This window comes from Mizuhopecten yessoensis, unplaced genomic scaffold, assembly GCF_002113885.1.
Source record: "Mizuhopecten yessoensis strain PY_sf001 unplaced genomic scaffold, ASM211388v2 scaffold9561, whole genome shotgun sequence".
Taxonomy (NCBI): Eukaryota; Metazoa; Mollusca; class Bivalvia; order Pectinida; family Pectinidae; genus Mizuhopecten; species Mizuhopecten yessoensis.
The window spans coordinates 192,639-219,413 of NW_018408109.1; the positions used below are offsets into that span (position 1 = coordinate 192,639).

Consider the following 26,775-nt stretch of genomic DNA (forward strand, 5'->3'; position numbering starts at 1 on the left):
ACACGTTTGCCTCAATAACCTTAAAACTTGTACATATTGATCACTGAAAAAACCCTAGAAATTTAGAAGTCAGAATGACAAAGATTATGGTTCGGTTTTTGTGTGGAAAAGCTCTATGGTGCATTCATTCCGTCATATGCACAGAAATGCGCAAGTATTCGTTTGCTGGAGTTTTACATTTCTATATTTTAGCTTATGTAGTGGCATATTGTATTGTTTTGAGTAGAGGTTTTGATATCATGTCCGAAGAGCCTTATTTCCATGTGTGTTGACACATTGGTATATTTGTTTTGTACTTCTCCATTCAAATGAAATTGATAAAATCGATTTTAAAAAGTTTTGTTAATCTTATATAAGAATATGTTTGACTTAATTTCCACAGTGAAAATATCAACGCTCTGATACCTCGGTCCCACGCCAAGACAAAGTCAGTCGACGAGTGGCGAAAGGTCAGTACAGCATGAAGACACTTTAGAAAAAGCTCAATTCAATATTTCATCGAAATAGGGTTAGGGTTAGGGTTAGGGCTAAAAACAACTTACGTTTGAGCACGCTCTAGTTAAACTAAGTTGTGAGACAATATCATAAGCTGATAGAGGTTCAAACCTTGTTGAGGAGCATTTTTCTAGATGACACTCGTATTACTTCGTTGATGGTAACAACTATTAAACTAATTATTAGATTTTGTGATTGGAATTTAAATCTGAGTTGATGGATTTAAAAAATCGACATTGTATATAGTCAGAGCTTGATATGTTATTTTCTATGTTCAAACGTAAACCATCAGGCCGTAGAGACAAACCTAAAGCTGACCAAGGACCTTTCTCCGGACAAAGCCAAAGTAGAATTCCTCAAGACCATCTGGGCATGGCCCACTTACGGCAGTGTCTTCTTTGAAGTCAAGGTAAATAAGCTTAATAGTTCGAGTCAGTTGATCAGAAAATTTACCTTAAACATTAATAAATACATGAAATCTCTGCAAAACAAAAGAAGTTGTTTATATATAGGCGTACTTGAATTGACAATTACATTTACGCGTTTAATCACATTTGAATCTTATAAAATTATACGTATATACATTACACAGCAAAAACGGTATTGATAGGTTTAGTACATCCTTTAATGGGGTTATTAACGTGCACCAAAGATAATTATTAAAGCGATAAAAAATTCGGGCATAAAAAGAGAAACGTAGTAAATTATTTTACAATGACACGTTTGTTCTATTAAAACATCGTTTTGTCATACCTGTGTAAAATGAGTTTTAAATTTACTATTAAATGTGCCACATTCTTGACAAGTAATCATGTTTAAGTATTGTATATACCATCTAATATACAATGCAATATGTCACTGCGTTTTTCTTTGCAGCAAAGAATGATGAAAACTATGCCAAAACATTTGTTACTGGCCGTCAATCCCAACGGTGTGTTACTGCTGGATCCCGAGTCCAAGGTAACCTTTGATCTCCATGGTGACTTTTGACGTAATGCCGGGAAGTTGAATGCCAATTAAAAAAGATAATTACCATATTATCTAAATATAAAGGCAATGAGAGTTATTTGAATAGTTGCGTTTTCGGTCTTTCTCTTTTACTATGGTTACGTCCCTGCTGTCCGACTTGTACATCATTGTAATCACCTTTTTTTTTTTTTTACCGAGTATCAAAATACCAATAAGACATTCTTACATGTATGATAGTTATGAACTTCTAAAAAGAAGAAAAAGAAAGAAAAAAATCCACGATATATCTTTTTTTCGCATGATATCAATTGTCGTCAATGTAATTCCACAATATCATAACTAACGTCTTAATTTTAGCGCCAAAAAGGTGATATTATATGCTATTTTGCACAAAAAAGTATGACATCAGTTTATTTACTGCATACCGCAGTTGTAATTTGAGTTGTATAGTATGGTCACTCAATACGTAATAATTAGTATGATTGTAAGGAGCACATTGTTTTTGTAGATCATTCCATGTTATATTATTAATCACTTGTTGATTACCAGTATTTGTGACTCTATTGTAGGATATTTTGGCCAATTACGAGTACGGCAAAATCCCTAACTGGGCCTTCGACGAATTTTCCTTCACACTCGTTGTTGGCGAGTCGTCAAATGCCACGAAAATATTCTTCGAGACCAGTGTGGTGAGTAACTCATATTAATATAGATATTAAGCCATATTTTGCTTGTGGAGATCTAGATCTTTTGAATCACAGTTCTGTGTGTAGTAGCGAGATAACGCTTAGTGCAAAGGGGAAACTTGTGTGCAGGTTTGATAATGTTTTTCGATTGACATTGTCATGTGGTTCATTTTTCATTTTAAAACAAAATAAATTGCAGCAGGAGAGTCTTTTTCATTAAGTATCAGATGGTTGGTGATCTACAAACTCTTTCAGCTGGATTTAACAGAGATTTCAAAACGGTGTAGGGAATTATCTAAGTTCCGCTATGGAACTCCGTTTTATCGTTCCTTTTTATTTGATGTCACCTCAGTGCCCGACCTTTTGTATTGACGTTAGTTTAGATTGTATCTCCGTGTTTTGCCGTCATACGTTTTAGTTCACCTAGTCCAAAGGATCAAGATGCATTATGTCAAAGCATGGAAATTGCATGCCAATTGACAAGCAAAGAAGGCCATCTATTCCTCGAGTGAATGAGATATGTTTAGCCTCTCTTTCCTTAAACTAGGCCCACGATAACCAAACTTGAAGTATTGCTACAGAGTATTGAGCAGATGCTGTTTTCGACTTGATTTAAATCCGAAAATGATACCCAGTTCGGTGTCATTTTTTACTAACTCTTAATTATGTTAAATCAATTGGAACCAATTATAGCTCCAATATTCCCATGAATTCATTAACATAGTTTTGTAATTATTTTTTAAGAAATCAAAGATGGTAAGCATTGCCTTAAGTTGGCAGAAACATTTCCTGTTTAGTTCTGATAAATAAATAAATAACTGAGCGATATAGCCACTATCGACCTCTTGTTGCATTTTACAATGGAGGGTGACTTCTAATGTAATACGATTTGCAACACAGATAATATCTTTACATCCTTGTATTTTAGTTATTTAATGGTCTTCATTTGCAGAACTGGCTGTAATAATTTTTGTATATTTTGCGATTTCAGGGACACAACATTGACGACGTTGTGATGTCGTATGTGGCATGGACCATGAACACACACATCAAAAAGCGTCCAAAGTACGCAGGTGTGACTGTTGGTGAATCAAGCTGTTAAACTCATCAAACTTCAAAATATCGAGTCATTAGCTCAAAAGCCTCACATTATAAAGATGAATAAAAGTTATATATTTGGTTCAACAAAAAGCAAGATTTCAGAAATAAATTCTGACGAAGAAGGTTCACTTTAATAGGTCAAAGGATCAGAGGAGAGATAATGCATGGTAAACCAACGTGGAACTTGTATCTAGAAATTATTTGGGTTTAAATAATCTATTACAGGTCCTGATTTCTTAAATATAGCTTCAAGCATCAAGTGAAAATACCTAAATACAAAATATTGATATACGAAGGAGATTGTATCACATCTCGTTACTCGGGATAAACTGACATACGTTTGATCATGTGTATTCAGAGGTTTGTAAGTATTCATATTTCGCAAATATAAGTATGCTATTGTGGTAATTTTTTGGGTTTGATGTCTCATTAAATAATATTAACCAAAGTATATAAATTTCAAAGGAACTGTACGTCTTTTATATTTAGCTTAAATTCTGCATCAGATTATGATGGTGGCATAAGTAAAGTTTTATTCTACATAAAGTACACATTGTATTATAAGTTTGGTGGTTTGCATAATAGTATGCGTTTAATATCAATGGATTGATTGAGAAGAACATGTCTGTTTTATGATATAATAACCAATATGTATGTCTAATCACCCGTATACATAGACACTTTGAAACAGATACTTGTTTTTGTATGACATTTATTTTATAACGTTTTTACGAAAACTTGATGGATTTACATCATATTGAACAAATACTAGAAGCTCAAAAGTTCTTTAAAAGACCAAATGGTAAGTTAAATTAGGTACGCAAGTTTGTGACACAGATACCAAGGCCGATACGAGGAAGAGGTTCGTAATAACAAGGTGTGGATTTTTTCCTGTACATATTTAGCTTAAACAGTATTTATATCTGTGTTCATTTTTTCTTAAAATTTTGCAATCAATGATTGATATATATATTCCGTTGTATTTTTAGAAATCATATCACCACATGTGTTGATTATTTGTATATATAACATTATATTCATTGTCTTTCAAAATCCATATTAAATATCGTGTGTTTTTTAATCATTCTGTTCTTGTCCTGTTTGGATCCGGTTGTATGAAGCACTGTTAGCTTAACGGCATGTTAAATAAAATTTTAAATCTCAACAATTTTCATAATGAATGAAAGCAGTGTAATTGGAAATAGCCATTATATGAGCATCTACAGACAAAACCCGTAGAAGGACTTATACATTTTTTTGAAAAATAGTCGAGACAAAAAAAGATGAAAACAGTTCGATAGTACATGGTTTAAACCGAACGACCTGTTAAGTTAACGGTGCTATAAACAACTGACCTCTTTTCGTTATGTATTGGGTGTACACTGAAGTAAACCTATATATAGATCGACAAACATGATTTAAGTTTATAAAATATTTTAAATGAAGATGATTGATTATGATTTATAGGTAGTTTATCATAATTATATTAGATTCAGCAGATTTGATATAAATCACAATCAATTGTCACAAGTTGAATATCCTGTTTATCCAATAACCGATATATGATAAAGAGCTTTACTCTTTATCAAATATATGTTACTACAAGTGTAACAGTGAAAGTATTGACATCGTCACGTGGTGTTTACTTGTAGCTGGAAATGATTAAGACACAATCTACTTGAAATACAAGTTTTCAATAATATCTTCTCTTGTGGCCAAAAGCTACAACTTTGTAACCATACAAAGGCATCCATAGGCACTTATTTCATTTTTGAAACACTTAAAATATTTTTTTATTCTGTCGAGCTTATTGCCTATGAACAGTCTTAAATGAACGAAATGGTCATCCAATTACTTAATGTTTAAATGAGAGCTTTCTTACTTCATAACTCGAGTAATCACATTACATAAAAGTTTAAGAAATTAGACTCTACGAGATAAAGGTGATGGAACATATAGTAGTTATGGGGTTTATGTCATTATCCGTTGTAACGCTAGTAACGATAATGTAGTTTGCTTAATACATCCGGTGATGTGCTATCTTATTTTGATTATATCTAAAAGTTTAATTGTTATGCTAAAGCTGTCCTTCTCCTACAGTTGTGTAAATATGAAAGTTATCATTTCAATTTGAAAAATATTTATTTGTTCATTTTTCCCCATTTCTTGCTTCTATTAAACTGACAAAAATCAAAATGTAACCCAGTGGACACAATGCAGCAATAAACGAAATCTAGGATACTTATTAGTCGTAGGTGTTGCAGTCGACACAAAAACTGTACCGATATCACCATTTATTTATAGGAATAATATTCAGGAAGTTTCACTTTAACAATGAAACATATGTCAACCATGTCTAATTGTATGTTTTGTTCTTGTAATTGCCTTTGGTACATGTAGCTTATAAACATATCTATGAGTTGCATTTCAACCTAAGGGGGATAACAATTTATTTTTCTCTGATCTTCAGTTATCTCCCTTTTCTTTGCTCAAAGACTTACTTGATTTGAATTATACACTGAAAACCATATCGAGTTATTTAACGGTTCTATTAAATTTCATATAATATGAACAAAACCAGGGATACAGTCGTATTTTTTTTTTAGAAATGCCAATGAACATTTCAAAAGGGAAAAGTATAATCATTTATTTATTCAGAATTATTGCTCAATTAAAATCTAAATTCGACAGAAACAAGAAAACGTTTTAATATTACATATTATTAGCTTAAATCTGTCTCAAACGGCTGAATTCCTCAATATTTCTATATTATGATATCGTAAACTTGAAAACACAAATATAATTGATGTCTTAAAGAAATAAACCCGGCTCCCCTCAACGAATCCCAGTCTCTGTAACAACACATTCAATTTAGATATCAAATCTTATAAAATGTGATGATATGATGTTTTGATTATATAACCACAGTTGACGTTTAATACATTTTCTTACTGTGATTATTATTATGATAAAATTCTTTTTAACAAAAACTGCAAGAGTTGTTTTACGTTTTGATCACTTTCTTATATTTTTCGTATTTTTTTAAAAATATGTTTCAAAAGTTTGGCTACAATAGCGCAAACACATTAAACTGTTGAATGATTAAAATATTGTGACACAGCCAACCAATATTTTAGTATACATGTTTTATACGTACTGGGCACTGGTTATATTTATTGCTTCGCATCTAACAATTTGTCGCTTTTAATTATGAATCGATATGGTTATTGAGAAGTAACTGTATGGTTACGGATCAAATGTTTTATTTAAAGAAAAACTTCACTGGCGAGCAATCCATACTGTCAATAGTTTTAAAGTCAGGAAAGAATTTTATTCCTCATTTGGAAATGGTTTCATAGACAGGGATTTGTTATATGCAACTGTCCTATGCAACTTACCATTCTTATTGTATGAAATATATTGTAGTTGAAAAATTAATAAGTTAAAGATCACGGACTTCTTCAGTTTAAATACAATGTAACATGCAACCTAGTTATAAGCTAATCAATTTTGTGTTTAACATTATACACTTAACAAAACAGGGATTCTAATAGCATAATGTTTTATGCATCTTTTTACAACATGATTTATGCAAATGAGTTGTTACCAACGTTATAATTAACCTATATATATATCCAAACATATTGTAGCGAAGCTATCTCGAGGCAAGAATTTATAACAAATATAATCTGGATACATTATCTTCAACACAGGACATATCTGTATACTATTGAAATAAGTATGTCATTTGAGTAAGATTATATATTTTTATGATACATCAGATGTGTTATAATGGCTATTACGAATGATAAGATAAGAAGTTATGAGTTATTATGATAACATGTTATAATATTGACAGGATTTCAATGTGATGAGATGCTTTATGAGATGTTATTATGGCGTTATTGTGAGATACTATGAAGTTTCATGATAACAGGCAATGTGATTTTTTGATCCTATGACAAGTTCTGTTAATTATGTCTTCTCGAATTTATTATTTCTAGTTTATCCAATAAAATCTTGTCTGCTTCATTTATAGGTGTGCATCTCACTGTGATGTACGGTGGGTGATTTATGCCATTACGTTATTTCGGCTTCTCGCCCAGAAAAGTCAAAACAACGTAATTTAAGCATGGTAAGCAAACTATACAGTAAAAAAATGTCCTGGTGGTGAAAAATCTGATCTCCTTGATTTACACTGTCGATGCCGAAGAAGATGCTTACTTTCCGGTACAACTCGCCTTATTCTCTTTGTACTTTTTAAAGAGGCTGAGAAAATAATATTGTTTCTGTCTTCATATTTTGCGATACACTCAGCGATTATGAGATCGAACAAATTTTGTTTATGCAGCTGTATTCACGTTCTTTCCTGCATCGATTACAGGAGCTACAGAAGGTGTACATTACACATTTGCCAAAAAAAGTGCAGTTCATAACCGGGTTGACAAAAAAGGAAGACAAATTGTTTTTCCATAAAATAAATCTATAATAATGAGGACCAATAGTAAAACATCGTTGCTCTATTGTCTGAGAGCGTTTTACATGTAACATTATACCAATGTCATTAATTAAAGAATCTCTTTACACAAATCCTTGTTTTTATTCATTCATGCAGTTGCATTAGGCTTACCTCTGTCAGTGTGATCGACAAGTTCATGTCACAAAGTTTCACCAACACTGGCGCTTCAGAACTATAGATTTAAAATAATTTGCTTGAATTAAGTCAAGTAAGTTTTTTTTCAATACAAAGCCATTGAAAGCTTGAAAAGCGATTTCCAGACGACTTAGATTCCACACACCTTCCTACCATAACCTTGCGCGAACACGATACTATATTATTTTTGTACGAAACATCAAACAATAATATATCCAGAAAGTGAAATTGGAGAATGAATTTGCTATTACATATATTAAAACACAACATGGAAGCGTGCCAACATTTTTTTACCGTGAAAACACAACATCAATATCAAAATCAAAAACACAGGTTGAAATATTTTCCTTTTTAATATAAATACATCTCAAAGGATAAATGATGAAACTCAACAATAATATGGGTTAGTGATTGTAACACATCAGGTAGATATGTATATCTGTAAACATGGCGCCCATATGGCCTGTATCGATCACCTTTGTTGAAAGCTGGAGAAAAATGTCACTTTCGAAGAGGATACACGTCTAATGTTTATTACTGTACACCATTTTTGTTGAAAGAACGGCAACCTATTCAAGTAAATGTAACTTTGTATATTACCTCAGCTAATGCACGTCCAATGTTACAACTTCAGAACTTAAGGACATTTAGAAGATGTTGTTTTAAAAGGGTTTTGGCACCGTGCAGATGAGTCAAGGTAATTCATATAAGCTTTACATCCCTTCAGCTGCCTAACATGCTACTGGCCAAACATCCTCACAATAGGCCTCTTGGAAGTGCAGAGGTTTTTTAATAAATAGACGCCGAACGTTCAATGGGCACCGCGCCACAGCATTAGCTCACTCGCCCTTCTAACAGCGAGTTAAACATTTTCAATTTAAAGTAAAATACATAATATCGTAAATGGGTTCAGGTAGTATTAGGTTTCATTTTACGCACTCACGAGTTCACACCTTGCAACAGTAAACGACATACAAATCGGTCCCCCGGGAGTGACCATACTGTAGGGAGAAGACAAAACAATATTGCGATGGGACTGCAGATCAACCTTTTCCCTCCAATCAATTAAGCATAAGAGAGAAAGAAAAAAACATGTATTCTGCAGTGGAAAATATTGAAAGGTTACCTGGACCTTAGCTGGAGTCCTATTGCTATCTATCACCTGCAGGTTTGGGTAGAGAATATACCTAGCTTATCCTACCGTATGTTACTGTCAGAGGCAATTCATGTCCTCTCCTCGAACCTGCAGGTGAAAGATAGCTTCAGGGCTTAAGCTAAGGTCCAGGTAACCTTTCAATATTTTCCGTGGTGAACGAGACCAAATTCAGAATTACATCGACTTACTTTTCTCCTTTAAAAAAGGACCATCAGGTTAGCAGCAGATAAACAATATAAACATGGTTTCCTACATGTAAAATCTATATACTTACATGTATACATTTTATATTGTTACCATAAGAAAACAAAATACTCATATTTGTACAATCGTAACCACAAGTCATACATATATATACTCCTACCTGTTATATTATTACCACAGGTAAACTCTATGCAGTCCTACCTGTTATATTACATATAAATATATATACGCCTACCTGCGGTATTACTGCAGGTAAATGTATACACTCCTACCTGTTATATTACTACAGGTAAATCTATATAAGCCTATCTGCTGTATAACTACAGGTACATCTATATACTCCTACGTGTTAAATGTATATTAATTCATGGAAAATCAATATACTCCTCACTGTGATAAAAGTAAGATGAAGGTCAACTAATTCATTTTATTGACCCATATTCTTTGCATAAAACACATTTTATCACACCTATTTGATTGAAATAATGCATTCTGCATGCATTCTTAGTTTTTTTTTTATTAATTTACTGTCTTCTTTTTACTGCCTCTAACATGCTTTTCATCAAGCTGATAAAATAGGAAGTTATTCTGTACTGAAAATATGATGATTTACAGCTTGAATACATTTCTTGTTGGAAAACTTAGAGACATTTTATTCATTTCAATATAATATTTTGACCGTCATAGTCACTTTGAATCATATTCCAGACAAATGCTTACATAAAACAGAAAATGGAATGTGACAAATTGATGGATTTCCGTATATATTGATTGTTTTTTTTAACATCTTTACATGTAAAAGGCAAGAATGAACGGTTATGTGATGTCAGTCCGACCAATGAACAAATTGTTACTTTGAACATTAATCAGTAGACGTAAAATATATAGCACATATAGCATCAAATACAATGCGTATAACACTGGCCAACCCGGGACTACTTCCAATGGAAACCTGAAACTTTACGGAACATCCTTCCAGCAAAACATTAAATTTCTAACGAATCAGAAAGCACTCATTTATTGCGCGGACGTATACATTCACTCGTGCGTAGAGCTTTTATCACATACTTTCCATATTTGGTAGATATCGATACAAAGATTTTATAAACTTTGATATTTTTTGCAAATACCGGGAACTTTTCAGTTCGCCATGTCAAGGGTATTCCCATAAAAAGTAGTTCTGGCTAGTAGGTAAATACAACATTCCGTATTGCACATGTGCAATAGGCCTACCGAACGTTGTATTTCATGGTCTGAAAATTGCTTGTATTACTATAACAAGATTCAACAGGTATGTGATAAATAGAGGATCGGTCATAAGTTTCCCTTCGTATTAGATTGATGATACAAATTTCGGATTTTTCATTTTTCCGAACCTCTGGCGAGCAAATATAAAAAAACCACCGAATATCATCAATCTAATATGAAGGGAAACGAATGACAGATGATTTTTATAATATTATACAAAATAAACTGTATAATTGTGATCTGAAACGAATATTTTGCACTTGGTCGTCTCTGAAACGATGAAAATCACGTCCGCTTCACAATGAAGTGACGTCACATTGATTGTTCCTATTCGATTGTGACGTCATTTCCAGAGTGATATTACACACGTTACATAAACGTAATTTATGTGATGGCTTTATGACACTGCATAACACGGTATTCATATGATAAAGACTGGTATTGACTTACATATATCCAATTGCCATAAAAACACAATAGGATTGTAGGAAACCAATAAATACATATGTATATGGAGGATATTAAATAGTTTCCAATTGAATACTTACGCTATATATTTCATGAGTTATGGAACAACTTTGCTATCATTTGGTAAGATCTGCTTACAGAAATGTTATCAATGGTGTAGTTAAATAAATAATCTCATTGTTTATAATCAATATGTAAAAAAAATACCATAGCTTCATCTGCACCTGAACAGATTGTTTCTGCTTTGGACGCAAGGAATAGAACAAATTGTTTTGCTTGGTCAGTACCAAACTGATATCTATAAAATGTGACATAGATCACTTTTAAATTTAAGATTGAAATATAAACTAACAGGCGAAGTTGTAAAAGAACTATTGACTACGAGCCACTGTAGTATAGTAACAGTTTAGTCTATCTATTGGTGAATTTCGACGAATTTTAGTATTACAGATTTGATTTGTTCAGATCTTCAAGGACTTGAAGAAGCCCCTCCTTGGCAGATCCCAACCCTTGCTTTAGAGATGGCTGAATGCTGTGACCCTGATATACAGATGCTGCTCCAAGCAGGGCTCCCAATGCAGCCCCTCGATGACAGTTTTCTCCTAAAAAAACATGTATTAAGCATTTTTATCATCATTAAAGCCTTACTTCCATATTCCCTTTCTAACATTTAACTCATTCACCCCTGAAGTTTCCTAATGAACTATTCCAACCTTTGTAATCAAAAGGGTTCAAATGTGTTTTTAGGGGTGAATGAGTTAACTGACACAGGGAAAACATGAACATAAATCTAACAAAAATGTACAGAATGAATGAACACTTTTCTCAGGATTTAGCCATCTCAGTACATCACTGGTAAAGCTACACTAAGGCATTAGGAGTGTATTGCTAAACGGAAATAGGAAGAACATCCTTAGTTGAAAATCCAATGTAGGGAGACAGTATCACAATTTCCGCATATTCTAATGTTTAATATTAAACTGATGAATATTGTATGCTTATTATTGACAGAACAGTGTGTTCTTTCAATAATAAAGTATTGCAAAGCAATCCAGGCATTAATTCAGTTGTTTTTAATCAATGAGTCACATGTGTCCATTTTTCTGTACTTCAGGAAACCTGCTACCTATTTCACTACTGTGAAGTTTTTCAAGAACGATAACTCTGCTATGTGAATATGGTTTTATTATAAAATGTCAATTTTTAATCGTTTATAGATAATGAATTTTACACAATTTCAACATTTATGAAATTGATATACATTAATGTAATAATCTATATTACTATCATTTTTATTGACATTATTTTGCAAAAAGTTTCATTTTTTTTTCAAAATTCACTCCTTTTTACATGAATTTCCATTTAAAATCCTTAAAATTCTGACAATCTATATTTTTTTGATGGCAGATTTTCTTTACTTCAAAGCAATATAACTACAAAATTTGAATAAGTTCTAGTGAGAAATGGCGACACAATCCTATTACCTTAAGGCATTGTGGTATACAGCCAAGAATAAACACAGCATTTCTCTAACCAATTTTAATGCAAGCCAAGCTGTATTGTGCAATTAGAATAAACTCCAATAAAACAACTCACCTATCTACATCTCAAACCATTTAATTACTCAATTTGATTCTACATGTATACATTTAAACTGATTTTCTTCTATCATTTTGATATAAGATAGCATATACATGGATAGAATAAAGTTTAAAAAAATGATAGACTTAAAATAAATACTATATTCTTTGGGAATGTATTTTAAACAAGAGGCCCAGAGGGCTGTATTGTTCACCTGAATAATAAAGCAACCATGGGAAATTGTTCTTATTACAAAAAATCCCTATAATGGTACAGAAGAAAGATTTTATAGATTTTAACTTCAAGTTTCCCTTTTGTTTATACAAAATTTAGTCCAAGAATTCTCCAAGCTAAATTGGGATAAAATACTTTAATCCCTATGGTAGAAGAAGGATTTCAAAGGTTTTTACCTCTATTTCCCCTATTGGGCCCAATAATTCTGGCCCAAGGAGGGCCAAACCCACCATTTATACAAAATGAAGCCCCTTGGCCCAAGCATGCTCCAAACAAAATCGTGATGAAATCCCTTAATCCCTATGGTAGAAGAAGGATTTCAAAGGTTTTTACCTCTATTTTCACTATTGGGCCCCGCAACTCTGCCCCAAGGGGGTCGAAACCCACTGTTTATACAAAATTGAGTCCCCTTGGGCCAAGCATATTCAAGACGAAAATGGGATAAAATCCCTAAATCCCTATGGTAGAAGAAGGATTTTAAAGGTTTTTATCTCTATTTCTCTTTTGGGCCCCGCAACTCTGCCCCAGGAGTTTGAAGACAAGTATAAATTGCTTATTATTTTAAAAGAAAGGAAGGTTTGACATTCATTTTCTCATTATAGTTCTAACTGTTAAATTTAATTTATAGAGTGACATTTTTCATTGTCATCTCATGTAATAATTTTTGATCATATGACATTAAATATTTTACAACAACTTCTTTGAAATCATCAAAACATACTAAACAGATTTTAATTTTTTGCCCTGAAAGGAGTAAGGTTTATTAAAAACAAAGCACAAATGCCTTTTCTCTTCCTTTCTGTTTCATGGTTAAGGGTCAATCATTGATGTTTAAACACAGTTTGATGATATTTCAATTTAAATGATGCATTTGATCTGAAAGTGATTTTTTTTTTATATATAAATAAACAAGATATAGGAATTAAAATTTTGAAGTTTGGCCAAAGGAAATATGTTTTTCACATAACGTCAACTCAGATGATGTTAGGAAGCATTTTTCATGAAAACGTTATTGGTCTAAAACATCAAATCTACCTGGTAAACAAATAAATTTCATTGACAAAGCATACTATAATAACTTAATATCTTTGAATTTAACTATAAACAAGTAAGTGGTATGATTGGTATGGCTTCAAGCATCTTTAAAATGGCCACAATATGACAAATACTAGCAGCAAAAATTACAACACAAGGTTTGTAAGAATGCATCCTTAACTCATTCACCCCTGAAGACACATTTAAACCCTTCCAATTCAAAGGTTGGAATAGTTCTTTATGAAATTTCAGGGGTGAACGAGTTAAAGAGGGAACTACAAAAATAATAATCACACCTCTCCCCATTGTTCCCCAATCCTCAGAAAATCATTTAAAAAAAAATTAAAACAAATGTTTGAGAAAATTTAAACAATGATTACCAATACTTACCTCCACAATTAGCATTCATTAGAACCCCTGCATTGCAATTGTCTGCAAATTGAGCTGCAAGGAACAGGAGGCTACTCATGGCGCCCTCTATGTAACATGCAGACCCAAGCCGGCCAACTGCTGACTGACAGGATTGTAACTGGCCCTCTGATCCTTGTGGATACCTAAACAGGAATACCACTATTGTCTACATCTACTCACTTGTGACCATTTATGTGGAAATCATGTTTTCTTTCATAAATATATACATATATACCAAATTTCTTTTTTTTTCCGTCCAAAAGATCAAGCGTAACATATTTGTATACATACAACAGTATTTGGCAAGTTATTTGTATAAATCCACTTTCTGGTATTACAAAGCAATGTTCTGTTGTAACAGTTCGTGCAAAAATATTTTTCTATTTGTCATATATTAATACTTAGTCACTCACTATATATGTAGTTAAAGTGTTGTCTGACTATTATTTAAAATTCAAGTACCAGAATAACAAATATCAAAATTATTTCGGCTTTTTTGCATACTCTGAATAAACAGAGTGCATGTTTGTTAATCAATCACTTCACAGATTCATGTTAAGTGCATACAGTATATACCAAATAACCCTAAAACAATCATGGCTACATGTATATATTCCTTAAATAACTAGAATTTTGTTTTTGTGAACAAAAATATATGTCTCCCCTTATTTGCCAATAGACAAACTTCGGTAATAAAAAATGAACAAAGGACCATATCTCTTTATATAGTGGGGCACGAGACCCAAATTTAGAATGTGACACTCCTACTTCCCAAGATAAGTGAAGCACGAGACCTAATGCCAGTGCACTGCACACCTTCTGTGGGTGATGCAGGTATGATTCAAGTTTGATCAAGATATCTTTAACGGTTTAAAATTTACGGGCCAGACAAGAATTTACTGAAGATGTTGCACTTTTTTGACCTTTGACCTTGAGGTGGAGGTCACAGTGACCTAGTTCCAGTGCACTGCACACCTTCTGTGGGTGATGCATGCATACCTTAAGTTTCATCAAGATATCGTTAATGGTTTAAAAGTTAAAACCTGGACAAGTTGTGATTAGAAGAACCAAAAGAAGAAGTACTAATACAATATGTCTCCCTTCATTCGAAGGGGAGACATAATAACTTACTCTTCCCTTACTGATGATATCCTTACACTATCAGATATATATATACATCTATTGCTGTTTCTTGCTGTACTATTAGCAGTTTTTTGCTTGCCTCTTTATAACTCATCTTGATTGTCTCATCCACAAATATAACAAGAAACCGCCAATGGCGATATGGCCGGATTTCTACAGTACATTTTCGTGTAAACCATCACATGTGGTAAGCATCCTTTAGGATACATAAGCCTTGCAAGTTTAATTGATGTAGGACAAGTAGTTACTTGGTAAGTGACCTAAACCAATCTTCTTAACCAAAGTGCAGATGGGGTTTGACCTCAACCAATCTTCTTAACCTGGTCAGTCAAGCGGTAAATGTAGGTCAGAAGCAGAATCCGAAGCATTGCATGTGATTAGCATCCTTAGATACAGAAGTTAAGCCATGCAAGTTTAATTGATTCGGGATAATATAATAAATAACTTGCAAACTGAGCTTAATCATTCTTCTTAACCTTCGTGCAGACAGACGGACAAACAGGAATCGCAAATCTATAAGCCCTGATTGCGTCGTGATCTGGCCAAAAATCATAATTTTACTAAAAAGTGCCTACATTCAATTATACATTTATGTATAAAATCATTTGGTTATTTCATGAAAGGGTGATAGTTTACTTATTCCCCTGCTAGGCTTTAAAAAAACCCAGACCTGTTTTTGGCAGAGAGACATACAATGTATTCCAGTCCTACCTGTTGGCATCTTCCACGAATCTCTGTATCATTTTCTGCTTCCTCAACCCACCAAGTTCTGACCGCACCATGCACTTGTTGACCTCTGAAGTAAGGTTGCGGCCATTGATGACACTGTGCAATAGTCTGGCGTACATATCTATATAAGGCACAAGTCCTGGCTCGGGATGGGTCAGTTTGATGAATGCCATGGCTGACTCCGCACACTCTGACTCAGTCTTGTGAGAGTTTCGTATTACCCAGGGGATGGCCGGCACTATGGACCCAATGACTACAAGCTGATGGTCAGAGGAACCCTTGGACTTCCTGGCATATCTGAGTTATGGTTGATAATAAGATTTTAACTCATTTACACTGTCTGTGTACATACAATGAGACTTTCAAGAGATTGAAAACTTAAATCCCTCAGATAAACGTTCCCCTTTTACTGCAGCAATATACATTATATGTATTAGTCTAAAACCACTTGCCTCTGCTTGAACTCATTGTAAGTTGTGTTTAAAAAAATGTTTGAAAGATAACACAAAAAAACAGACTCGTACTCTAAATAAACCGTGAAGCGGTTTATGATATGCGAGTACACTCTGTGTTTTTGTCCTTATAATTTAATCTACTATACCCAATCCCTGTGGAAATCCACCTTTTTGATGGACTCTTTTCTTTTAGAAATTATTACGCCGCTGTATCAGCCAATCATAAGCGATGTTACAAACGGTGACATCATTTTTTTATGTTATGGGCTGATAACATAAAATTTTAAGCCAAAGAAAATGATTATTACAATTATTGCTATATATTGAGTAACTATATGTATAACACTAGCTGTACAATATAAAGTATTGTCTGCTATTCAGTAAGTAATATTTATATAGGCCAAAAAGTGAGTCTGCTATTTAATATACATGGAGTGGCAATAGAGGAAATCTCTGACAACGTCTTAACCCTTTCACCCCCATGTAACAGCAAAAGTAAGATACAACTAAGTTATCATCAAGATAAAATTATATTCTAATTACTGTCTTTCTATGGTAATCTTACTCTCAGGTAGAACATCAACATGGAACACTTATTTTTAACCAATTCCTATTAGATTAAAATAGTTGGAAAGTTGTCAAATAATCATTAAAATATAAAAGTTCATGTCCTGATAAATTCTGTTTAAAGGTTCTGTACAGAAAATCTATTGAAAATTGGTCAATGTGAGATCTTGTTTCAATGCACATGTCTAGCACAAAGACATTCAATGTAACATGGTCTTGCCTTGCCTCTGTCCACTTCAACAGCTCCGGTGCAGACTTGGGAGGACAGTTCTCTGACGACCAGTCTTTGAAGAAGGCACGGTGGAAGGATTCTGCATAAGTGTCGTTGTGTGAAGCTGGTGTGGTCATAAAACTCACATAATCTTCCAGAACATGACCTCTCATTTCCCTGTCATCCATAACGCCTGTGGGATCCAGTCTACTCATTGTGTTCAGCATCTGTAGTGCCATCATGGAGTTTAGAGTACTGTCCCCTGCCTTCATACCTATCAAACAAACAAATGTCTAGTTATCATAAATATGATATAACATTTAGATATATAGGTGGTCGGTTGGTGCAGTGGATAGCACACTTGTGCCTTTCACCAAGGCGACCTGGGTTCATATGCAAACGAGAAATTTGCGGACGGTATATCGTGATTTTACTGCCACAAATTATTTTGATTGACCAATCAAATGCTGTGTTACATCTCAAATAAAATAGAATACACCATTACATCTACCAAACAAACATAGCTGAAGTGGAATGTAAACAGAGCTGTCCTCACAGCAGTCTCGTTTTGGTGACATTGATGAGCTGAACCAGAATACACAGTGAAGCAACATTTCAGACCTAAACTTTTATATTAAAACTACAAATTAAACACTTTGCTTCTTTGTTTCCATCTAAAAGGAAAGTGAACATTGAAATTAAGAATTGTTTGATTGACTGCAATACCAATCTTCTACAAAGCTTTCCTGAACAACCAGTTTGAAGGTGATTGCCCCAGAAACTAGTCGGTCAAAATACAAATAAAATTTAAAACCAACAATTTGTATACAGGAATCTAAAACAATCGCCAAAATACAGGGTGACTTTGGTGAAATTTAAGCCTCAAGTTGGTTAGCTTATTAAGAATATCACCTCTCAGGTGATATTTTCTCATCTGTACCCTCATTTTTTTTATTTGGGGGAGACTCTATTCATCTCATATATGACAGTGAAAAAACAGGCAGAAATCAGACCAGCCTTTTGGATTGATATGTCTCGCCTATGCGATGCTTTAACCATCAATGCACATATCAGAGAAACTAACTTAAATGCAAAAACTTAATGTAAAAGGAGATGCTGACAAAGTCAATGGACCATGAAAGGTAGGCCGCATCCAGCATTTGATGCATGGGTTGAGATGTACTACCTAAGATGCATCTATGGACCAAGCTTGGCTAGTATAGCACTTATACTTTCAGTGAAAATAACTTATTAACTCGAAAGTTTAATGTTGACGCCACCCACGCCGTCGCCAAACAAACATCACCATTGTCTTGCTTTTACTTCTTGGCAGCGAAACAAATAATTAACACACTCAATGATTTACGATATTTGCTTCCATATGTTAAAGGAAGATTTGATGTACCAAAAAAGACTAGTGAGTTAATAATTAAGTTGTAATTGTTGAATGTGACACATCTGTATATCTATTACAGATCTGTTTCTATAACAGTTAAATACTGACCATGATCCTCTACATACAAATAAAAGCTGCTAACACAGTGAACCTTGCTTGATGGTAGTGTATTGACTGATCCTGACTGGTCCAGTACTTTAGTTGTCGTGTACCTATACTTACAGTAACAAGCTGCTGACATACCTACCTTGATGGTAGTGTATTGACTGATCCTGACTGGTCGAGTACTTTAGTTGTCATGTACCTATACTTACAGTAACAAGCTGCTGACATACCTACCTTGATGGTAGTGTATTGACTGATCCTGACTGGTCGAGTACTTTAGTTGTCATGTACCTATACTTACAGTAACAAGCTGCTGACATACCTACCTTGATGGTAGTGTATTGACTGATCCTGACTGGTCGAGTACTTTAGTTGTCATGTACCTATACTTACAGTAACAAGCTGCTGACATACCTACCTTGATGGTAGTGTATTGACTGATCCTGACTGGTCGAGTACTTTAGTTGTCATGTACCTATACTTACAGTAACAAGCTGCTGACATACCTACCTTGATGGTAGTGTATTGACTGATCCTGACTGGTCGAGTACTTTAGTTGTCATGTACCTATACTTACAGTAACAAGCTGCTGACATACCTACCTTGATGGTAGTGTATTGACTGATCCTGACTGGTCGAGTACTTTAGTTGTCATGTACCTATACTTACAGTAACAAGCTGCTGACATACCTACCTTGATGGTAGTGTATTGACTGATCCTGACTGGTCGAGTACTTTAGTTGTCATGTACCTATACTTACAGTAACAAGCTGCTGACATACCTACCTTGATGGTAGTGTATTGACTGATCCTGACTGGTCGAGTACTTTAGTTGTCATGTACCTATACTTACAGTAACAAGCTGCTGACATACCTACCTTGATGGTAGTGTATTGACTGATCCTGACTGGTCGAGTACTTTAGTTGTCATGTACCTATACTTACAGTAACAAGCTGCTGACATACCTACCTTGATGGTAGTGTATTGACTGATCCTGACTGGTCGAGTACTTTAGTTGTCATGTACCTATACTTACAGTAACAAGCTGCTGACATACCTACCTTGATGGTAGTGTATTGACTGATCCTGACTGGTCGAGTACTTTAGTTGTCATGTACCTATACTTACAGTAACAAGCTGCTGACATACCTACCTTGATGGTAGTGTATTGACTGATCCTGACTGGTCGAGTACTTTAGTTGTCATGTACCTATACTTACAGTAACAAGCTGCTGACATACCTACCTTGATGGTAGTGTATTGACTGATCCTGACTGGTCGAGTACTTTAGTTGTCATGTACCTATACTTACAGTAACAAGCTGCTGACATACCTACCTTGATGGTAGTGTATTGACTGATCCTGACTGGTCGAGTACTTTAGTTGTCATGTACCTATACTTACAGTAACAAGCTGCTGACATACCTACCTTGATGGTAGTGTATTGACTGATCCTGACTGGTCGAGTACTTTAGTTGTCATGTACCTATACTTACAGTAACAAGCTGCTGACATACCTACCTTGATGGTAGTGTATTGACTGATCCTGACTGGTCGAGTACTTTAGTTGTCATGTACCTATACTTACAGTAACAAGCTGCTGACATACCTACCTTGATGGTAGTGTATTGACTGATCCTGACTGGTCGAGTACTTTAGTTGTCATGTACCTATACTTACAGTAACAAGCTGCTGACATACCTACCTTGATGGTAGTGTATTGACTGATCCTGACTGGTCGAGTACTTTAGTTGTCATGTACCTATACTTACAGTAACAAGCTGCTGACATACCTACCTTGATGGTAGTGTATTGACTGATCCTGACTGGTCGAGTACTTTAGTTGTCATGTACCTATACTTACAGTAACAAGCTGCTGACATACCTACCTTGATGGTAGTGTATTGACTGATCCTGACTGGTCGAGTACTTTAGTTGTCATGTACCTATACTTACAGTAACAAGCTGCTGACATACCTACCTTGATGGTAGTGTATTGACTGATCCTGACTGGTCGAGTACTTTAGTTGTCATGTACCTATACTTACAGTAACAAGCTGCTGACATACCTACCTTGATGGTAGTGTATTGACTGATCCTGACTGGTCGAGTACTTTAGTTGTCATGTACCTATACTTACAGTAACAAGCTGCTGACATACCTACCTTGATGGTAGTGTATTGACTGATCCTGACTGGTCGAGTACTTTAGTTTGTCATGTACCTATACTTACAGATACAAGCTGCTGACATACCTACCTTGATGGTAGTGTATTGACTGATCCTGACTGGTCGAGTACTTTAGTTTGTCGTGTACCTATACTTACAGTAACAAGCTGCTGACATACCTACCTTGATGGTAGTGTATTGACTGATCCTGACTGGTCTAGTACTTTAGTTTGTCATGTACCTATACTTACAGTAACAAGCTGCTGACATACCCACCTTGATGGTAGTGTATTGATCGATCCTTACTGGTCCAGTACTTTAGTTTGTCGTGTAGGATCACACCACCAATCACTGGCTTTGACTTCTCTCCCCAGCCAGTCCTTCCACTGTTGTCTGTAACAATACACACAGAGGATTTATAAAATCTGTCATCCTGTCAGAAGTGAAATAGGAGAATCTCAACCCAAGTTGTTAAGTGTTGCCAAGTGTGGATATACCTGTCCATCACAAGAGACAAGATATCTAACATGGAGAAAAGTGTGGAAAAGTGTGGATATATCTGTCCAGAGTATAGAAACAAAATATCTCACACAGAGAAAAGTGTAGATACACCTGTCCAGGGTAAGAGATAAGGTATCTTGCACAGGGAAAAGAGTTGATATACCTGTCCAGGGTAAGAGACAAGATATCTCGCACAGGGAAAAGAGTGGCTATACCTGTCCAGGGTAGGAGATAACGTTTTCTCTTACCCTGGACTGGTGTATCTGCACTTTTACCGGTGTGAGATTTCCTTGTCTCACCCTAGGGTTGAGACAGGGGAATTCCCCTATTCATAACACAATGACACGACGTCACAATGTGAGAACAGGGTAAGAGAAAAATAATCATTCACCCCCTTGTGGATGAGATAGGGGAATCTCAACCCTCGAGGAAAGATTCTTAAGTTGCAACAACACTCGGCACAGCCTCGTGTTTGGCAACTTAAGAATCTTCCCCCTCGGGTTGAGATTCTCCTATCTCACTCTCAAGGGGGTAAAAAATTCTATTAATCTCACACTGGGAAAAGTGTGGATATACCTGTCCAGGGTAAGAGACAAGATATCTCGCACAGGGAAAAGTATGGATACACCAGTCCAGGGTAAGAGACAAAATATCTCACACAGGGAAAAGTGTGGATATACCTGTCCAGGGTAAGAGACAAGATATCTCACACTGGGAAAAGTGTAGATACAACTGTCCAGGGTAAAAGACAAGATATCTCACACAGGGAAAAGTGTGGATATACCCGTCCAGGGTAAGATCTCTGATGCGACATCATGGAGTGCCAAAGTTGAATGTTTCAGAATAAAGCTGCCATTGTTTACATTACTGTCAAAGAAATTTGAATGTGGCATCCCTTTGCTGTATAATTAGACATAATGGATCCAGAATATGTTCCATGTATTTAGATGTTGAAGGAACCAAGCAATGGTTGTTGTCGGACTGTTATCTCGCTGAAGCGTGAACAACGCCATTTTGAAACAAGTACCTATACGCTAATTTATACACAGTCACAGTTTACTAAGCTGAAGAAAGGAGAGATGTAAATAAACAGCTGTATGTGACATCCTACTAACATCAGACATTACACCGACATCAAAGTGGTTGTGATATAACAATGACATCAAAGTGGTTGTGACATCAAATTGACATGAAAGTAGAGGTTCTGAATTCAAATTGACAACAATCAGGCTGTGACATAACAGTAATATGATCAATACAGTTTTGATTATGCTAACATTTGATGAGGTTCTGTCATCAAAGTGACATCAAACAGAAATTGTGACATTACACTGACATCAAGAAAATTGTGACATCAACAAGAGGTTTCGACGTTACAATGACATAACATCAAATGGACATCGAAAAGAGGTTGTGACATCATAATGACATCAAAAAGTGGTTGTGATATAACAATGACTTACCAGTGGCAGATATTGTGAGGATACTGGATGGGTGATGTTTTTCAGGTGCAGTAAACCCTGTTAGCCAGCCTCCGTATCCATCTTTGATGTCATTGGGATCATAGTACCAGTGGACAGGCATAGCCAAGGCATCTGCGATAAACATTCCCCAAAGAGCTTCCTTCCTGGCCTCTCGCAGTTTACTGGACATGCTGTAAGTATCATTAACCAATGAACAGAAAATGTAAAATTAATACTATTTTGCTAATTTTGTTTACAAATTCTGAAAAACAAGCCATTCAGATTGATATGTTTCGCATAGGCCTCACTTTGACCATCAATGCACATGTCAAGTTTGGTTGGTTCAGCACTTATAGTTTCAGAGAAACTAACTAAAATGCAAAAACTTAATTTAGAACGGAGATGCTGACAAAGTCAATGGACCATAAAAGGTAGGCTGCATCCAGCATTTGATGCATGGGTTGAAATTTAATACCTAAGATAAATCTATCGTTTGGTTGGTCTAGTACTTACACTTCCAGTGAAACTAATTATAACTTAAACGCAAAAAAATTATGTTGACGCCACCATCACTGGAAAAGCAACACCTTAGTCTTGCTTCCGCTACTTGGTGGCGATGAGACAACAGTATTGTATCAAGGCATTCTTTACAAACATTTAGCATTTTTTAAGACATGTACATCCTTATTGCAATATTGAAGAAAGCAATGTTTCTTTCTACAACTACTTAGAAAAAGCTCAGCTAGTTTATAAAAAACAATAATTCAGCTTCCACATCCAATAGATAACTTGAAATTGATTGACCTTTTGTGTACCATTATAGAGAGACAATATTACATACATTGAATAGTGAGCTTGTGAGAGCTCTCGTGGTGTGTCCTTATGTAGAAAGCCTTGGCGGGACTGGCCTGTGGGTTTGATGGGCGTGTCGGAGAGAGGGATTCTACCTAACAGCAGGAGTGTGATGAAGGAAGATGTCGTCACTACAGATGCCTTGGTGAAGGGTCGGATAGTCTTCAGAATTGCTGACATAAACTGTTACAACAAAAGTCTAGTTTTAAATTTGAAAATATTCATATGGATAATAAACAAATGAAAATTAAGGGTAGTAAAACTAAATCCTAGTAAGAAAAGACCAAAATTTGAAATGCATTTAATCTATATGTTGATAGTTGAAGTGATTTCTAACTAAATGCTAACGTCACACTACCACAATTGGTACAATTTTGACAATTTTTCAGTGATATTCAAAAATTCAGATCTTGTATCTGGAATGTTTATTTATTCTTGACAAAAAATACCTATGGTGGTTCATTTTCAGAAAAAGTTTTAATTCTACCTTATTTGTTTTTGAAAATAGAACGCTAAACTCGCAGTGAGATTTCGTCTGTTTTTCGGCAGTGATTAGTACCCCAATTGGTACACTATATCACAGGCTGTGAAACTTGTTTTTATTTCTACTAGTTGATATGCCGATTGCAACAAAAAATATCGCTTTTACAAATACCATACTGAACTACAATTGTATATATACACTTTTATATTATCCAGTTATTAGGACTAGAAATCAACATTAAAACATGCTTATATTTAACCCCTTCAAAATTTTGTCAACGTATGTCTTTTTTACTGTTTTTTTTTATATGTTTACTTTGAAGACATTGTGTACTCTTAAAATGTTCCTGAAAACAAAACTATTCGCTGGAAATGCTGATAAATATCTCTTTTGTTACACTGTTAAAGGAAAATGCTCAAATTTGATTTTAAAGTATTATTCGAACCATTTTCTGACTGTGTACCAATTTGGGTAGTGTACCAATTATGGTAGCATGACCTTAGGGAGCAACATACAAAATGTATTGTGTTGCCTATTTAATACAAAATAAATAATGATCACTACAAATAACTATATAATGAAACAAGCTGTAGAAGATTTGCATGGTACTTATGATATTGTTACAGGAAAGAGAATAGTGTGCTTCCACCAGGGATCGAACCCTCGATCCCCAGGCTCCTAGTTGAACGCTCTACCACTGAGCTAAAGGAAAATTCCTTCTAGCTTCTTACATTACATTCCAATTAAAAATTATTCAACAAAATTAATGAACAAAGTTTGTTTGTGAATAACTGCCACTTTCTCATAAACGTTTTTAAGAGAAGGCAATATACTATCTCCTTCCAATGAAAAAAATAGAGAACAGAGAGCCCATTATTTCATATTATTAAATGTGAAGCGTTATTATAAATATGCATTGCTTCCATTTTGATGATATTTATTCTTTCGGAAATATTAATAGTGATATACTTACTTTAGTTTATTCTAGTCCTTTTCAATTTGAATCTTTGTTGCAGCTCACCAACAATCACATTGCCTCTCACATGACTACAAATAAAGTTAAAAAACATGTAAACATAAATATGATTTATATATAAATACCTTCTTTACATTACAAAATTAATAATAAAATATACTGTTAGTGTTAAACGAAACAAAATCATCATGTACCGTCGCTTGAAGGGATCTATAACCTGTGTAGAAATATCAGACTTAACCAAATCTACCAAGTTCCGACCGTTCGGTTTTTATATAACGTTTTGAACTTAGGCAAGATGTCTCGGTACCTCGTTTTTACAAAACCAAGTTATTGTACTTGCAAGTTGTGTACATTTTTTAATTCAGGAAAATACTATTATCAAAACATCACCTATAAATAAAAGAAGTAGTTTAAGCGTTCTTCAATTTTGTCAGGACAACATCAGACAGCATTTTTATACAACAGATAAATAAATCATTAAATGGACCACGGACTTAGATAACCAAATTCCGTGAATGGACTAAAGCCGAAAGTGAATTAAAAACTATCCAAACACATTGACTGATTGAAGAGGTACTGTATCATTATACCATCCCAAATTCCAATCATGAAAACTGCCCATACTCACAGTTGCTCCAATGGCTCCTTACAAAAACGATGTTATGAAAGAGAATCAGATAATCATTATCAATACACATACTCACCTCCGTCCCACTAACTTGGGGGTTGGCACAGAAAGTCATGGTTATATAAGTTGAGCTTTTGTTGTGAAACTCTTCTCTGTTGGAGGCGTGGGAGACACTAACTGTGTGCCGGAAACGGTGCCCATTTCCCGGAAATCGGATCACAGATATTTAACAGATTTGTGCCTCGAATGCAACATTTTAGTGTAAACTGAGGGATACTGAACCTTTTATGTAATAAAATGGGTCATTTCGACTCCCCCTGCTTTGATGTTTGAAACATTGCAAGATTTACATGGAAGCTAGGTATATTCGAACTTGAACTACATAGTACGATGACATTTTGATATCGTGTTTCATACTCGAAAAAAAATTGGTTTCAATTTATATTAAAAAAATATGGTGTATATTTGAAATGTATAGAAAGCACATAACCAATATTGCAAAATCTTTCATTTCAATCAATTAAATATTTGTCGTTTCGAAAACGTCCATTTGTTTTTTATTTTAAAAGTCTCACTATCAGCTTGAAAATTCACAGATAAACTCAGCAACAATATTTTGAAATTTTAGAATTAAAAAGTTTTTTTTTTTTTTTTTATCTAAATCGTAATTTGTATTTTTTTATTCTAAAAGTTCAAAAGAAATAAATACTATGCACAAGACATTAGATATACGAAGCATGTAAAGAAATAAGAATACTTATCTTCCATCAGGGAATCGTGGATTTTTTTGCTGTATCAATATTGATCTTTGTTGTTGTAAAATGCTGTATTTTAAGTTCAAAATCATGTTA

The 26,775-nt window shown here is 34.6% G+C and overlaps 2 protein-coding genes across 5 annotated transcripts in view; one reads left to right on the plus strand and one right to left on the minus strand.

Annotated features, from left to right (window-relative positions):
- LOC110458400 (myosin-VIIa-like) overlaps window positions 1-9,630 on the plus strand; it is a 46,455-nt gene extending 36,825 nt beyond the window's left edge. For all 4 annotated transcript variants that reach the window (XM_021510078.1, XM_021510080.1, XM_021510081.1 and 1 more), the window contains 5 exons: window positions 383-449; window positions 788-904; window positions 1,372-1,455; window positions 2,034-2,153; window positions 3,142-9,630. In XM_021510078.1, coding sequence (XP_021365753.1) covers window positions 383-449; window positions 788-904; window positions 1,372-1,455; window positions 2,034-2,153; window positions 3,142-3,252 — 499 coding nt within the window. In that variant the 3' untranslated portion in view covers window positions 3,253-9,630. The remainder of the gene's footprint in view (window positions 1-382; window positions 450-787; window positions 905-1,371; window positions 1,456-2,033; window positions 2,154-3,141) is intronic.
- Window positions 9,631-10,871: 1,241 nt separating this feature from the next.
- LOC110458390 lies at window positions 10,872-26,084 on the minus strand. Its single transcript, XM_021510066.1, has 9 exons — window positions 26,001-26,084; window positions 25,291-25,364; window positions 23,823-24,016; window positions 22,982-23,172; window positions 21,294-21,410; window positions 17,357-17,621; window positions 16,097-16,411; window positions 14,222-14,385; window positions 10,872-11,583 (listed from the first exon to the last, which is right to left on the minus strand). The coding sequence occupies exons 3-9, from the start codon at window positions 24,011-24,013 to the stop codon at window positions 11,426-11,428; spliced, it is 1,401 nt and encodes a 466-aa protein (XP_021365741.1). The 5' UTR covers window positions 24,014-24,016; window positions 25,291-25,364; window positions 26,001-26,084; the 3' UTR covers window positions 10,872-11,425.
- Window positions 26,085-26,775: the final 691 nt, after the last annotated feature.